We start from the raw sequence: 16,081 nt of genomic DNA on the forward strand, positions 1-16,081 counted from the left end.
ACCTGCCAGCACAGTTCCGAAGACAGGTTTAGAAATAGGGAAAAGGACTTACCCGGTGGCACAGTTCTGAGGGCAAGTCTAAAAACAAGGAGGCTCACCTGCTATCCTGACAACAGTGGCAACAATAACAAAATGAAGGCTTTGCACAATAGTGCAAGAATAAAAATTGCTTTTTGGAAAATTCAGTCTTTCCTGTTATGTACTTATCATTAATCTTTTCCTGTTATTTGTTTGTTATTCTTTGTTATTTTTCTATATTGTTTTGTGTTTCAATAAAATTGAACTACAAAAATTGGAACAGTAATAAAATAATAAGAGTTTCACCTTGGTGAAATTCCCCCTATTCAGATCTAATGGAAGCAAAAACAAAGTGTTCACTGTTTTGTTACAAGTAAGAAAAGGTTTTAGAGTTAGGTCATTGTGGAGTGTACAATAGGTTAGAATAGGGTAGACGTACATTATTCTTGATGGAAAAATAATAATCTTGCTTTTAATGAATTTTGTAGGAGGCTTTTAAGTTTTAGGAAATTAAGTTGCTTTGATATAAAAAATATTTTCTCATACTGTCCCCTGACCATAATGCTTTGAAGTGAGTGCCCTAAGCTTTAATCTAAAAAATGAGTTTTTGTAAATGTTAAATTCTTGTGCTTGTGACCTTTCTAGTTGTTAAAGATTAGCTTAAAACAATAACGGGTGGTGCTTGCTAAGAGTAACCACAAGACGTTTTGTACAGAATTGCCTTATTTTCATATAATGTTTTTTTCCATGTAATGTTTTGTACCCATTATAATTGTACATGATGTATTTTATCTGTTAGTTTTATTTTTTTTTCCCCACTGTACAGCAAGGGGTCAGGTTATCCTTACATGTATACACTACAATTACAGTTTTCCCCCCACCCTTTCTTCTGTTGCAACATGAGTATCTAGACATAGTTCTCAATGCTATTCAGCAGGATCTCCTTGTAAATCTATTCTAAGTTGTGTCTGATAAGCCCAAGCTCCTGATCCCTCCCACTCCCTCCCCCTCCCATCAGGCAACCACAAGTCTCTTTTCCAAGTCCATGATTTTCTTTTCTGAGGAGATGTTCATTTGTGCTGGATATTAGATTCCAGTTATAAGTGATATCATATGGTATTTGTCTTTGTCTTTCTGGCTCATTTCACTCAGTATGAGATTCTCTACTTCCATCCATGTTGCTGCAAATGGCATTATGTCATCCTTTTTTATGGCTGAGTAGTATTCCATTGTGTATATATACTCAACATCTTCCGAATCCAATCATCTGTCGATGGACATTTGGATTGTTTCCATGTCCTGGCTATTGTGAATACTGCTGCAATGAACATGCGGGTGCACATGTCTCTTTTAAATAGAGTTTTGTCCGGATAGATGCCCAAGAGTGGGATTGCAGGGTCATATGGAAGTTCTATGGATAGATTTCTAAGGTATCTCCAAACTGTTCTCCATAGTGGCTGTACCAGTTTACATTCCCACCAGCAGTGCAAGAGGGTTCCCTTTTCTCCACAGCCCCTCCAGCACTTGTTATTTGTGGATTTATTAATCATGGCCATTCTGACTGGTGTGAGGTGGTATCTCATGGTAGTTTTGATTTGCTTTTCTCTTATAATCAGCGATGTTGAGCATTTTTTCATGTGTTTATTGGCCATCTGTATATCTTCTTTGGAGAAATGTCTATTCAGGTCTTTTGCCCATTTTTCCATTGATTGGTGTTTTTGCTGTTGAGTTGTATAAGTTGCTTATATATTCTAGAGATTAAGCCCTTGTCAGTTGCATCATTTGAAACTATTTTCTCCCATTCTGTAAGTTGTCTTTTTGTTTTCTTTTTGTTTCCTTTGCTGTGCAAAAGCTTTTCAGTTTGATGAGGTCCCATGGGTTTATTTTTGCTCTAATCTATTGCTTTGAGAGACTGACCTGAGAAAATATTCATAATGTTGATGTCAGAGAGTGTTTTGCCTATGTTTTCTTCTAGGAGTTTGATGGTGTCCTGTCATATATTTAAGTCTTTCAGCCATTTGGAGTTTATTTTTGTGCATGGTGTGAGGGTGTCTTCTAGTTTCATTGCTTTGCATGCAGCTGTCCAGGTTTCCCAGCAATGCTTGCTGAATAGACTTTCTTTTTCCCATTTTATGTTCTTGCCTCCCTTGTCAAAGATTAATTGACCATAGGTGTCAGGGTTTATTTCCAGGTTCTCTATTCTGTTCCATTGGTCTGTCTGTCTGTTTTGGTACCAGTACCACACTGTCTTGATGACTGTGGCTTTGTAGTATTTCTTGAAGTCTGGGAGAGTTATGCCTCCTGCTTGGTTTTTGATTCTCAGGATTGCTTTGGCGATTCTGGGTCTTTTGTTGTTCCATATAAATGTTTGGATTGTTTGTTGTAGTTCTGTGAAAAATGTCATGGGTAATTTGATAGGGATTGCATTGAATCTGTCGATTGCTTTGGGTAGTCTGGCCATTTTTACAATATTGATTTTCCCAATCCAGGAACATGGAATATCTTTCCATTTCTTTACATCTTCTTTGATTTCTTTGATTAAAGTTTTATAGTTCTTGGCATATAGGTCCTTTACCTCCTTGGTCAGGTGTATTCTGAGGTATTTGATTTTGTTAGGTACAATTTTAAAAGGTATTGTATTTTTGTATTCCTTTTCTAATGTTTCATTGCTGGTATACAGAAATGCAACTGACTTCTGAATGTTAATCTTATATCCTGCTACTTTGCTGAATTGATTAATCAGTTCAAGGAGTTTTGGGGTTGAGTCCTTAGGGTTTTCTAGGTATAGTATCATGTCATCTGCATACAGTGACAGTTTGATCTCTTCTCTTCCTATATGGATACCTTTTATTTCTTTTGTTTGTCTAATTGCTGTGGCTAAGACTTCCAAAACGATGTTGAAGAGCAGTGGTGAGAGTGGGCATCCCTGTCTTGTTCCAGATTAGAGTGACAAGGCTTTCAGTTTTTCCCCATTGAGGATTATATTTGCTGTGGGTTTATCATAAATGGCTTTGATTATATTCAGGAATGTTCCCTCTATACCCACTTTGGCGAGGGTCTTGATCATGAATGGATGTTGAACTTTGTCAAATGCTTTTTCTGCGTCTATTGAGATGATCATATGATTTTTGACTTTTTTTTTTGTTAATGTGGTGTATGATGCTGATTGATTTGCGTATGTTGAACCATCCTTGTGAACCTGGGATGAACCCAACCTTGTCATGGTGTATAATTTTTTTGGTATGTTTTTGGATTCGGTTGGCTAAGATTTTGTTGAGAATTTTTGCATCTATATTCATCAATGATATTGGATGATAGTTTTCTTTTTTGGTGGTATCTCTGTCTGGTTTTGGAATGAGGGTGATGGTGGCCTCATAGAATGTCTTTGGGAGTATTCCTTCTTCTTCAACCTTTTGAAAGAGTTTAAGGAAGATGGGCACCAATTCCTCTTTATATGTTTGATAGAATTCACCTGTGAAGCCATCTGGTCCTGGACTTTTATTTGTGGGGAGTGAGTTTATGACGTCTTCAATTTCATTTCTAGTGATCGGTCTGTTCAGTTGGTCTGTTTCTTCTTGATTCAGTTTTGGCAGGATGTAAGATTCTAGAAAATTGTCCATTTCTTCCAGATTGTCAAACTTGTTGCCATGTAGTTGTTCATACTACTCTCTTATGGTTTTTTGTATTTCTGCTGTATCCGTTGTGATTTCTCCTTTTTCATTTATAATTTTGTTTATTTGGGTTCTTCCTCTCCTTTTTTTTAGTGAGTCTGGTCAGGGGTTTGTCAATTTTGTTCAGCTGTGCAAAGAACCAGCTCTTGGTTTTATTAATTTTCTCTATTGTTTTTTGAGTCTCTGTTTTATGGATTTCTTCTTTGATCTTTATAATTTCCTTCCTTCTGCTGACTTTGGGACTTTTTTGCTCTTCTTTTTCTAATTCGTTTAGGTGGAGGGTTAAGTTGTCAATTTGGGATCTTTCTTCTTTTTTGAGAAAGGCCTGTATTGCTATAAATTTCCCTCTGAGCACTGCTTACGCAGCATCCCATAGATTTTGAGAGGTTGTGTCTTCATTATACTTTGTCTTGAGGTATGTTTTAATTTCCTTCTTGATTTCCTCATTGACCCATTGGTTTTTTAGTAGCATGTTGTTTAGTCTCCATGTAGTAGGTTTTTTTCTCTTTGCTTTTCCCATGGTTGATTTCTAATTTCATGGCATTGTGGTCAGAGAAGATACTTGAGACAATTTTTACGCTCATAAATTTATTGAGATTCACTTTGTGTCCCAATATGTGGTCAATTCTTGAGAATGTTCCATGAGCATTTGAGAAGAATGTGTATTCTGCTTTTTTTGGATGTAGTGTCCTGAAGATATCAATTAAGTCTAACTTTTCTATTGTTTCCTTTAGGATCTCTGTTGCTTTATTGGTTTTCTGTCTAGAGGATCTGTCCATTGATGTGAGGGGGGTATTTAGGTCTCCTACTATGATTGTATTCTCATCAATATCTCCCTTTATGTCTGTTAATATTTGTTGTATGTATCTGGGTGCTCCTATATTTGGGGCATATATGTTGATGATAGTAACATCCTCTCCTTGGATGGATCCCTTAATCATTAAATAGTGTCCTTCTTTGTCTTTCTTTATGTCTTTTGTTTTAAAGTCTATTTTGTCTGATATGAGCGTTGCGACTCCTGCTTTTCTGTCATGTCTATTGGCATGAAATATTTTTCCCCACCCTTTCACTTTCAACCTATATGTATCTTTTGTCCTAAGGTGAGTTTCTTGTAGGCAGCATATTGAAGGTTTTTACCTTTTTATCCACTCAGCCAGTCTGTGTCTTTTGATTGGGGCATTCAGTTCATTGACATTTAAGGTGATAATTGATAGATGATTATTTATTGCTATTTGAACCTCGTGTTCTAGTTGATTGTATGGTTCTCCATTCTTCCTTTTTTTTTTTTTGGTTGGATGGTCTCCTGTTATTATCTGCTTGAGTGTATTTTTTTTTTCATTTTTTGCAAATGCAATATTTGGTTTTGGCTTGTGGTTGCCCTGTTTTTTAAGTATGCTAACCCCTTCCCATAATTGTGTGTTTTAGCCTGATGGTCCTGTAAGTTCAAACACTTCATTACTATATTAAAATTAAGAAGAGGAACATACAAACAAACAAACAAAAAGGGTTATTTACTTCCTAACATCCCTTGCCCACATTTTATGGTTTTGATGACTCTTTTTTATTTTTTTCTTTTTAATTTTATTTTGTTTGAAGCATGTTCATTATTACATCTGTATGCTGGCTTATTTGAGTGACTGCTCTCTGATTGCGGTTTCCTCAGTCCTAGTTCTTCCTCTTCTTCTTCTTCTTTTTTTTTTCTTTTCCTTTTTCTCCCCTTTCCTTCCTTTCTCTTTGGTTTAGAGAAGCCCTTTCAATATTTCCTTTAACCTGGGTTTTGTGTTGCTGTATTCTTTAAGTTTTTGTTTGTTGGGAAAAATTTTTATTTCCCCTCCTATTTTAATTGATATTCTTGCTGGGTAGAGTATTCTAGGTTGCATATTTTTTCTTTGAGCACTTTAAATATCTCTTGCCATTCCCTCCTGGCCTGTAGTGTTTCTGTAGAGATATCAGCTGATATTCTTATGGGGGTTCCCTTATAGGTAACATTCTGTTTTTCTCTTGCTGCCTTTAGGATCCTCTCTTTATCACTAACTTTTGCCATTTTTATTATGATGTGTCTTGGTGTGGGTCTATTTGGGTTCAGTTTGTTTGGGGCCCTCTGTGCTTCTTGTATCTTGAATCTAGTATCCTTTAGATTTGGGAAGTTTCCAGCGATAATTTCTTCAACTATATTTTCCATTCCCTTATCTTTTTCTACTCCTTCTGGAATTCCTATTATGCGTAGATTGGCCTGCTTTATATTATCCCATAGGTCTCTTATATTGCTTTCCAGTTTTTTGATTCGGTTTTCTGTCTGCTGACCGGATTGAGTGATTTCCATTATTCTATCTTCCATATCACTGATTTGTTCTTCTGCATTATTCATTCTGGTTTTTACTGTCCGTAGTTCAGTTTGCATCTCTGCAAATGAATGTTCTAGTTTTTCTTGGCTCCTCCTTATATTTTCTAGTTCCTTTCTGAGGGTATCTGCATTACTGTTCCTATCTTCTCTTAATTCCTTCAGTATTTTCACTATTTCTCTTTTGAACTCCATGTCTGTCTGACTGCAGAGATCTGGTTCATTGTTGACTGTTTTAAGTGAGTTCTCCTGTTGGTTTGACTTGGGGTGGTTTCTCAGCTTCTTCATCTTGCTTGTTGTTTTCTTTCTCCTGGTGGAGTTGTACTCTCCGTTATCGGGCAGTGTTTGCCTTGTCACTGCCATGGAGTATTTCCTGAGGGCTGGAATTGTTGGTCAATCTTTTTTTGAGGCAGTGTGGCTTTTCTGGAGTGTTGATGGGGCTAACAGTGTTTCTTTGAAGCAAAGGAGGACTTCCTGAGGGCAGACAGGACTGGGAGGTCCATACCACGATGGTAGCAGATTTCACTTGGTCATGCAGAGCTTGCTCTGGTGTTTTTAGGCTGTGTGGTTCTTGCAGGGGGTTGGCGGTGTTGGGCATCTGCTCCTTAGGAGTGCATCACCCCCTGGGGGCTGGAGCAGCTATCTGGGTCACTGAGAACCTAAGAGGCTCTTCCCTAGGGCAGCCCAACTCAGAAGGACAGCCTGAGAATGTAGGCGGATCTTTTCACAGTCTGGCCAAGCTTGTTGCAGATTTTCTGGGCTGCATGGGCTCTTCCAGGGGGCTGGTGGTGCTGAGCAGTTATTTCATGGGAGTGGGGCACCCCCTGGGGGCTTAGGCGGGTAACAGGGCCGTTGGAGACCCAAGAGGCTCCTCCCCAGGGCAGCCCGACTCAGAAAAACCATCTGAGATCTTTTCCCGACTTGGCCAGGCTTGTTGCAGCTTTTCTGGGCTGCAGGGGGTCCTGCCTGGAGCTGGCAGTCCTATGAGGCTGGTCCACTAGGGCACCCTCTGGGGGCTTGGGCGGGTAGCAGGGCCGTTGGAGACCCAAGAGGCTCCTCCCCAGGGCAGCCCAACTCAGAAAAACCATCTGAGATCTTTTCCCAATTCAGCTAAGCTTGTTGCAGCTTTTCTGGGCTGCAGGGGGTCCTGCCTAGACCTGGCAGTCCTATGCAGCTGATCCACTAGAGCATCCCCTGGGGGCTTGGGCGGGTAGTGGGGACGTTGGAAACCCAAGAGGCTCCTCCCCGGGGCAACCCGACTCAGAAAAACCGTCCGAGAATTAGGCCGATCTATTCACAGCCTGGCTAAGCTTGTTCTAGCTTTTCTGGGCTGCAGGCCTTTTCTCGGGGGCTGGTGGTGTTTGGTGCTGCTCTGCAGAAGTGTAGCCCCTCCAAAGGGCAAGCAGGCCTGTGCAGGGACAGCCCCTGCGGTGGTAGGCTTCAGGCAATTGTTGAGGCCAGCCCTCCTGGATGGTAGGCAGCCCCAGGTCCGGTGAGAGCGTAGGGGGTGGCGGTAGTGGGGGGAGGGAATGCACTGGGAAGCACAGCTTTCAGCTAGCTAGCGGGCCTGTAAACTTGCTGTGGCATGGGGGGTATATGTATCTGTTAGTTTTAATTAAAATTATTAGAACACAATGTATATCTAGTGTACCATGTAGTCTAAAATTTAACCATTGAGAATATGATTTAAGCACTGTGATGTATGTTACAATTAAGCTGTCTATATAAACTGTTACCTATGCTAACAAAATTTGAGCAGTCCAGCGCCCTGAAAGAAGGGACAAAGAGGCTGTCTCCGAGTGCTTCGCCGACACTGTCCATCCCTGGAGGGGTACCCTGGCTGCTGGAGCTGGACTCCGGCAATTTGTCTCTAAATATTTTGCTATTATAACAATTTTGATTCACTGGTTATTTTATTTTATTTGTCCTTTGTCTTTTTAGGTCTGCACCCACAGCATATGGAGGTTCCCAGGCTAGGGGTCAAATCAGAGCTGTTGCTGCCAGCCCATGCCAGGGCCAAAGCAAGGCCAGATCTGATCCTCATCTTTGACCTACACCACAACTCATGGCAATGCTGGAACCTTAACCCACTGAGCGAGGCCAGGGAACAAACCCACAACCTCATGGTTCCCAGTTGGATTTGTTTCTGCTATGCCAAAATGGGAACTCCTCACTGGTTATTTTAAAATAGTAGTTGTCCTAATCTGTCCAGCTGCTATAACAAAATATCATGCATTGGGTAGTTTAAGCAACAGGCTTTATTTTTTTTAACAGCTCTAGAGGATGGGAAGTTCAAGATCAAGGTGCTAGTGATGTGGTACAAGCTCAGACACCACTTCTCAACTTATGGAAAACTGCCTTTTAATTGTTCACATGGCCTTTCTGAGGTGAGTAATCAAGGGGGGAAGGAGAGAGAGAGTAAAATAGTGCTAGAGATTGGGAGACCAAGAGAGAGCAAGGAAAGCCCTTCTATCTCTTTTTCTTCTTATAAGTGCACTAATCCTGTCATGAATTCCCCACCCTTATGATAATACAATCTTACCCTAATTACTTCCCAAATGGCACACTACAAATAGCTCCATTTTAGAATTTGGGGCTTCACCATATGCATTTTAGAGGAACCTGAAATTTAGTCCAAAATGGTATTTCAATAAATATGATTCCAAATCATCAGCATTAAGATTAGTAAATAATTTTCTTTTCTGTGGAGATGTTCATTTGTGCCTCATATTAGATTCGTTATAAGTGATATCATATGGTATTTGTCTTTGTCTTTCTGGCTCATTTCACTCAGTATGAGAGTCTCTAGTTCCATCCATGTTGCTGCCAATGGCATTATGTCATTCTTTTTTATGGCTGAGTAGTATTCCATTGTGTATATATACTCGACATCTTCCGAATCCAATCATCTGTCGATGGACATTTGGATTGTTTCCATGTCCTGGCTATTGTGAATACTGCTGCAATGAACATGCGGGTGCACGTGTCTCTTTTAAGTAGAGTTTTGTCCGGATAGATGCCCAAGAGTGGGATTGCAGGGTCATATGGAAGTTCTATGGATAGATTTCTAAGGTATCTCCAAACTGTTCTCCATAGTGGCTGTACCAGTTTACATTCCCACCAGCAGTGCAGGAGGGTTCCCTTTTCTCCACAGCCCCTCCAGCACTTGTTATTTGTGGATTTATTAATCATGGCCATTCTGACTGGTGTGAGGTGGTATCTCATGGTAGTTTTGATTTGCTTTTCTCTTATAATCAGCGATGTTGAGCATTTTTTCATGTGTTTATTGGCCATCTGTATATCATCCTTGGAGAACAGTCTATTCAGGTCTTTTGCCCATTTTTCCATTGATTGATTGGTGTTTTTGCTGTTGAGTTGTATAAGTTGCTTATATATTCTAGAGATTAAGCCCTTGTCTGTTGCAGTGTTGCATTGTGGACTTGGAAAATTGACTTGTGGCTGCCTGGGGGGGAAAGGGAGGGAGTGGGAGGGATCGGGAGCTTGGGGTTATTGGATACAACTTGGAATCAATTTACAAGGAGATCCTGCTGAGTAGCATCAAGAACTATGTCTAGATACTTATATTGCAGCAGGACAAAGGGTGGGGGGAAAATGTATACATGTAAGAGTAACTTGGTCCCCATGCTGTACAGTAGAAAAAAAATAAAATAATAAAAACAAGAAAAATAATAAATTAAAAATTCTATGGGTGAGAAAGTTCCCATTGTGGCACAACAGAAATGAATCTGACTAGTATCCTTGAGGATGCGAGTAAAATCCCTGGCCTTGTTCAGTGAGTTAAGGATCCAGTGTTGCCATGGTCTGTGGTTTAGTTCACAGACACAGCTCAGATCTAGTGTTTCTGTGGCTGTGGTGTAGGCAGGCAGCTGTAGCTCTGATTCAAACCCTAGCTTGGGAACCTCCATATACTGAGGGTGTAGCACTTTTAAAAAGGGAAAAAATATACCCTCTATTGGTGGAATCTAGATGATTCCAAGCCATCTGAAGTTTTAGAACCTCTTTTTTTTAAGAACTGAAAGAATAAAGCCTTGACATAAACCTAAAAAATATACTCAATAATAATCTGCCATACTCTGTCAATAAACCAGACTTTAGAAATACTGTTCTAATTTTGATTGGTATTTCTTTGATTTTACCTAAACTCTGATGCTTTTGTGTCTTTGCATTGTTGGATAATTTCATCAGCAATATTCTGGAGAGTAGAAGGTGTTATAAAACAATAAAAAAAGTATGTATATGCATGTATATAAAGAGAGAGGACCTATGAGTACTTTTAAATCTCTAGGTTAAGAAAATCAGTACATCTTCATAATATAGACTATTTCATGTATATTATTTCATGTATAATATTTCATGTGTATTTCCATAAGATGATTTAATCTAATGTCATTAGTGTTCCAAATAACCAAGTGAACCTAACAATATAATATTGTGCTTTACTCTTAAATAATCGTTAAATAATGCATATGTTATTTCATAGTTCCCTTTCAAAGGAATCAACAGAGTATCTTGTCCAAATTTGGTTTTAATGTGTTTGATCTCTTTCCCAACATTCTACCAAAATGACGAAAATGAAGGACAAAAAACAGAAGATACCTATAACAGAGCTGAGAATGCAGTCACATCAGTGAACTAGGGATTTTGGTAAATTTGTGGAAAGCATAATGTAATTGAGAGTACACTAAAGGATAAACCATAGCAGAGGAATCTATAGGTCATACATATGCAAGAGAAGGCTCCACAGAAATTCTGAGTTTCTGAGAGGCCTCCAACTGTCTCTTCCATAGTTATCTAACCGAAAATAAGTCTTGGTAGGTAACAGACATCATTCACACGGCCATAGTTTGCTGTCAGACTACTGATTCAAGAAAATAATTAATTAGAGAACCAGACCATTATGCCAGCAGAAGTTACTAGCTGTGTGTATTATCAATCTAGGTTGGGGGTCATAATAATGAATTAACAAATAAAAACCAAGACAACTGACAGTAAATCATCAGTAAACTGAGAATGTTCTATAGCAATGGAAGTTTTTAAAATACAGGCATATGCAGTAACATAGATTTTCTCAGAAAAAATAAAAGCTGCTGAACTATGATCCATTGCTCTCTTTCCAAGGGCTTAGAGGTATCCTTCATGAAAACAAACAAACAAACAAACAAACAAAAAAGCGAGATACCCTCGTCTAATCTTGTGAAGTGGATCTTCAGATAATAAAATTATTATATACCTTTGAATCCCTGTCTATTTTAATTGTTTTCATTATTTTTTCTCACATTACATGTTCCATCATTAAGTGACTAGACAGAGTTCCCAATGCTACACAGCAGGATCCCTGTCTATTTTAAACAAAGCATCTTTTAAAGCAAGCAAATGTTTAAGCCAAACATATAATTGAATAGGTTCTCCTTTATATATGTCATAGTCTATCTCAAGAGCCAAGCATATTGATAAAAAGAACAAGATAATTAACTTTCAGTGTACATTACTTGTAATTATCATGAAAGAACCTCAAGAAATTGGGCTGCAAATGTAGCAGCCTTTCAAGGCCCAGTAGTCTCCTGGGGCTCATTAAAAGACTGAAAATGAGTGATATATTCTTAGTATATTCTATATATTTGTGCTCTTGGGTTCCCCAATTCAGTTTTACAATATATCACAAATACTTATTCAACCTCATGTGTATAAGCCATTGTGCTAAGTGCTAAGTGCTGCAAAAAGTAAAGAGTAGGACATCTAATCATTAAAAAATATTGTAGCCCAAAATTAGTATCATGGAAGGCCAAGTGTGGCCTAAGAAGAATAAATAGTTCCCAGGTTTTTGTTGTTGTTGCTGTTGTTGTCTTTTTGTCTTTTTAGGGTTGCACGCATGGCATACGGATGTTCTCAGGCTAGGGGTCTAATCAGAGCTGCAGCTGCTGGCCTATGCCACAGCCACAGCAACGTGGGATCTGAGCCACATCTGTGACCTACACAGCACAGCTCATGGCCATGCCAGATCATTAACCACTGAGCAAGAGAATAAATAAACTGCTAAATGTTTCAAGTCAGTAAGCATTGTATTTTCTTCAATATAGTATGGAAATTCATTCTGAAATATGTAAATTTGAGATAAACCTTAAAGAAAGGATACCATTTGAATTGTAAATAAAGATTTAGTCATTTTCAGTAGAGGGGGGATATAGTGTGTAGAGAGACATGTATTAGCAAAAGCATATACCTGAGAGACTAAAGGGTGTCCAGAAAGCTTTCTGCAACCCATTTTGGGCATAACACAGGGTCCATTAAGAGAATTATGAAGGGACTTCAGAGTTAAACCAAGGTTTTATTTGAAAGGTCCTTTTAATACCAGGATGAGAAGATCAGGGTGAGGAAGATGGAGAGAGAGGTAGAGGTGGAAATAGAAAGAAATAGCAATAGTATAGCAATAAAATTAGAAAGATGTTATATGGGGAGGTATGAATAAAATAAAGGTGTGTGTGTGTGTGTGTGTGTCCTATAATCTGGACATACACAAGAACAAAGAATCATTTGCGTGAATATGTATACGGAACTAGATACAAATACCATATTTGCACATAAACTAATAGCAATGTCAATCCATTAGAAATTATTGAAAATGAGTATAATTTAATCATAGTTCCTAACCTGGCAGCTGTATTTAGGACATACAAGTATTAATAAGATATGGGAGATAAGTACCTAGAGTTTTTCAAAACACAGAAGCAGGTAGATTTTTAGGGTAAGGTCCTCAGCAGTCACAGTAAGTATATGGAATTTCAGTGTTCAGAAAGGAAGGACAGGAGTGGACCCAAAGATTGGTCATTTACTATACATGGAGATGAAAGCTAATGTTAAAAGACTTTGGGAGCACAAAATACCCCAAAATCTTGCTTATTTTCTTTTCTTTACCACTAGGCACTGTTACGTCATATCAACTTAACATTATTCGAAACACTTTCATAATATTTATTTGAAACCCTTGTGTAAACAGCACATTATAAAAAATAACCTATATTAATGATTTCTTATTCTTGACAGCTTAATATTTAAAAAACAATCCAGCAATCTTGACCATTTCATGACACTGCCACTTCTGTTTTCTTCTCTAATGCAATCTTGATTATATTCTGTCACTTCTCTTTTCTTATCTAAGCCCATCCCAATTAAATTCTGCAATTTCATCTCCTAGCTTTCTGAATTAGTGCAGGTTTTCAGACCATCCTACAACCTACAGACTCAGCTGAGAAGTGCTTTTCAAGGCATCATAGACAATAAAGGGCAATTCCCTCTCTTGTTATTCAGAAATGAGGGTAAGAACAGCCTCATAAAAGTTGGCTCTGCCTTCACTGTCTTAACTTACTTCTCATTTTTTCTTGATTGCTTTTCCATCCCTTTTTTATAGTTGATTCACAATGCTCTGTCAGTTTCTGCTGTACAGAAACATGACCCACATTTTTAAAATTTTTCTCTGTGACATGAGCCTTGAATCCCTATGGTGATGGGAGAATTCACCATGTCCCAAATAAAGTTTAATTAAAGACCTTTTTTTAATTTTTAATTTTAAATGTTTTTATTTCCCCAATACATTATTTTTTTTCTACTGTACAGCATGGTGACCCAGTTACACATACATGTTTACATTCTTTTTTCTCATATTATCATGCTCCACCATAAGTGGCTAGACACAGTTCCCAGTGTTACACAGCAGGATCTCATTGCTAACCCATTCCAAAGGCAATACTTTTCATCTATTAACCCCAAGCTCCCAATCCATCCCACTCCCTTCCCCTTGGCAACCACAAGTCTCTTCTCCAAGTCCATGATTTTCTTTAAGGTTTGTTTGTGCCATATATTAGATTCCAGATATAAGTGATATCATATGGTATTTGTCTTTCTCTTTCTGACTTATTTCACTCAGTATGAAAGTCTCTAGTTCCATCCATGTTGCTGCAAATGGCATTATTTTGTTCTTTTTTATGGCTGAGTAGTATTCTATGCATCTGTTCACTCAAACACAAATCTGCCTTCACTGTGGAGTTAAATGTGGTAGACTCTCCAGGCTCTGCAGCTGTATTACTATGAAGAACAATATGATCAAGTCCTGTTTAGATGAACTGCACTATTTCATTGCTTAATGATTTTATATATTACATTGAAGAATATACAATAATATATAAGTGTGTAAAAGGATTTCATTTGATTTCTGCTTCAATTATTCTAATGTGACATGAAAATTATTTAAAACTCTTATATTTTTAACAATATACATAAATATCTTAAGGAGTATGTTGGTACAAACATTTAAGTCATTAAAACAATTGGGCAGAAAAACTTTGAACACCAGCCCAAACTGAGTCAGATATAATCTGCACAATTTCGTGATTATTTCAATAAAAAGAGAACTGATAATAGTATGAGATCTAAATATTTCTCTTTAACATTTTTGTCAGTGAATCTATGACTTTCTTATTTCTTAGGCTATAGATAATTGGATTTAAGAAAGGAATTATGACAGTGTAAAATAGAGAGTCCATCATATCTTGATCATCTACTTGTGCAGATCCAGGACGCACATACATGAAAAGAAGAGGCCCATAGTATAAAGATACAGATAGGAGATGGGATCCACAGGTGGAGAAGGCCTTCCTCATGCCCTGAACAGACTTCTTTTTTAAAATTGTATGGAGGACAAGTGTATAAGAGATAAGAACAGTCAGAATGCTGAACACCTGTATTGACCCAGAGGAAATAAATGCCATTAGAACATTAATTGTAGGGTCAGTACAAGAAATCTTAAACAATGGCATGATGTCACAGTAAAAGTGATGTATTATGTTAGAATTACAGAAGGTCAACCTGTATAAAGAGACTACATGTATCATAGAATGAATAATTCCTGCTACAAATGATGAGACTGACAGCCAGATGCATAGTCTATTGTTCATAATCACTGGATACAGTAATGGTTTGCATATGGCAACATAACGGTCATATGCCATTGTTGCCAGCAAAAAACATTCTGTGGTTGCACTGAATGCAAAGGAAAAAAATTGTACCTTGCATTCCGTGAGAGATATCATTTGACTCTTTGTGAAGAAATTGACCAGCATTGTAGGGGTCACCGTAGATGATATCCAAGCATCCGCAAAGGCTAAACTCCCAAGGAATAAGTACATGGGAATGTGAAGTTGAGGGTCATTGCAGATAAGATAAATTAGCCCAAGGTTTCCCACAGTGGTGATGAGGTATATTATCAAGAACACCAGGAACAGGGGGATTTGCCACTCCAGTGGATACTGAAGTCCTGTGAGAACAAATACGGACAGCAACGTTGAATTTGTCGTATCCATATTGTTATTGGCTGGCTCCTGAAATGAAATGCAGTTAATGTAAAGAGAGAACTCACTAAGATAAATAAAAGAATATTGGAAGAAAGTAGTTTAAATAAAACCATACACTCACCAGAGTACCCTTACTTTTATTTACTACTAATTTAAAAATGGAAACCAATTTTGGAAATTAATGTAATAGAAAATGCAATTATTTCAGTTCAAAAAAGTGGAAGAAATAAAAGCTTAGAAAAATGGAAAGAACTTATAAATATATGAGCTAAATTTATGGAGATAGTTGAGTGTGTTAGGGATATTCTGTTGTGACAGGGATGAGGGTCTAGGGGGAAAAGTTTGAATTATTATAAAATGAATTGCATGCCATTAAAAAGACCTTGAGCTTTATTCCTCAGATAGTAGGGATGTGCTAAAAACTTTTAAGCCAAGGAAAGGCATCATAGATATTTTTTCAAAAAGAAATATTTGGCAGTACAGAAAATATTCTATAGGGAGAAAAAACTAAAGTTAAGGGTACTTATTAGGATGTTGATACTCTTATCCAGTGGTTCTCAAATAAGAATGCATAACAGAATGTCCTGGAAAGTAATTGTACAAAATACAGATTATGGATATTGATTCAGTGGGTTAAAGAAAGAAGCCTAATAATCTGTGCTTTAAATATGCTCTCTGGTTGGTTC

General features: G+C 37.9%; 1 protein-coding gene across 1 annotated transcript; it reads right to left on the reverse strand.

The window, feature by feature from the left end:
• LOC100623293 (olfactory receptor 5H2-like) lies at positions 14,475 to 15,410 on the reverse strand. The gene has a single exon (XM_005657126.1). It carries the CDS (start codon positions 15,402 to 15,404, stop codon positions 14,475 to 14,477), a length of 930 nt encoding a protein of 309 aa, XP_005657183.1. The 5' UTR covers positions 15,405 to 15,410.

Source organism: Sus scrofa, chromosome 13, assembly GCF_000003025.6.
Source record: "Sus scrofa isolate TJ Tabasco breed Duroc chromosome 13, Sscrofa11.1, whole genome shotgun sequence".
NCBI lineage: Eukaryota > Metazoa > Chordata > Mammalia > Artiodactyla > Suidae > Sus > Sus scrofa.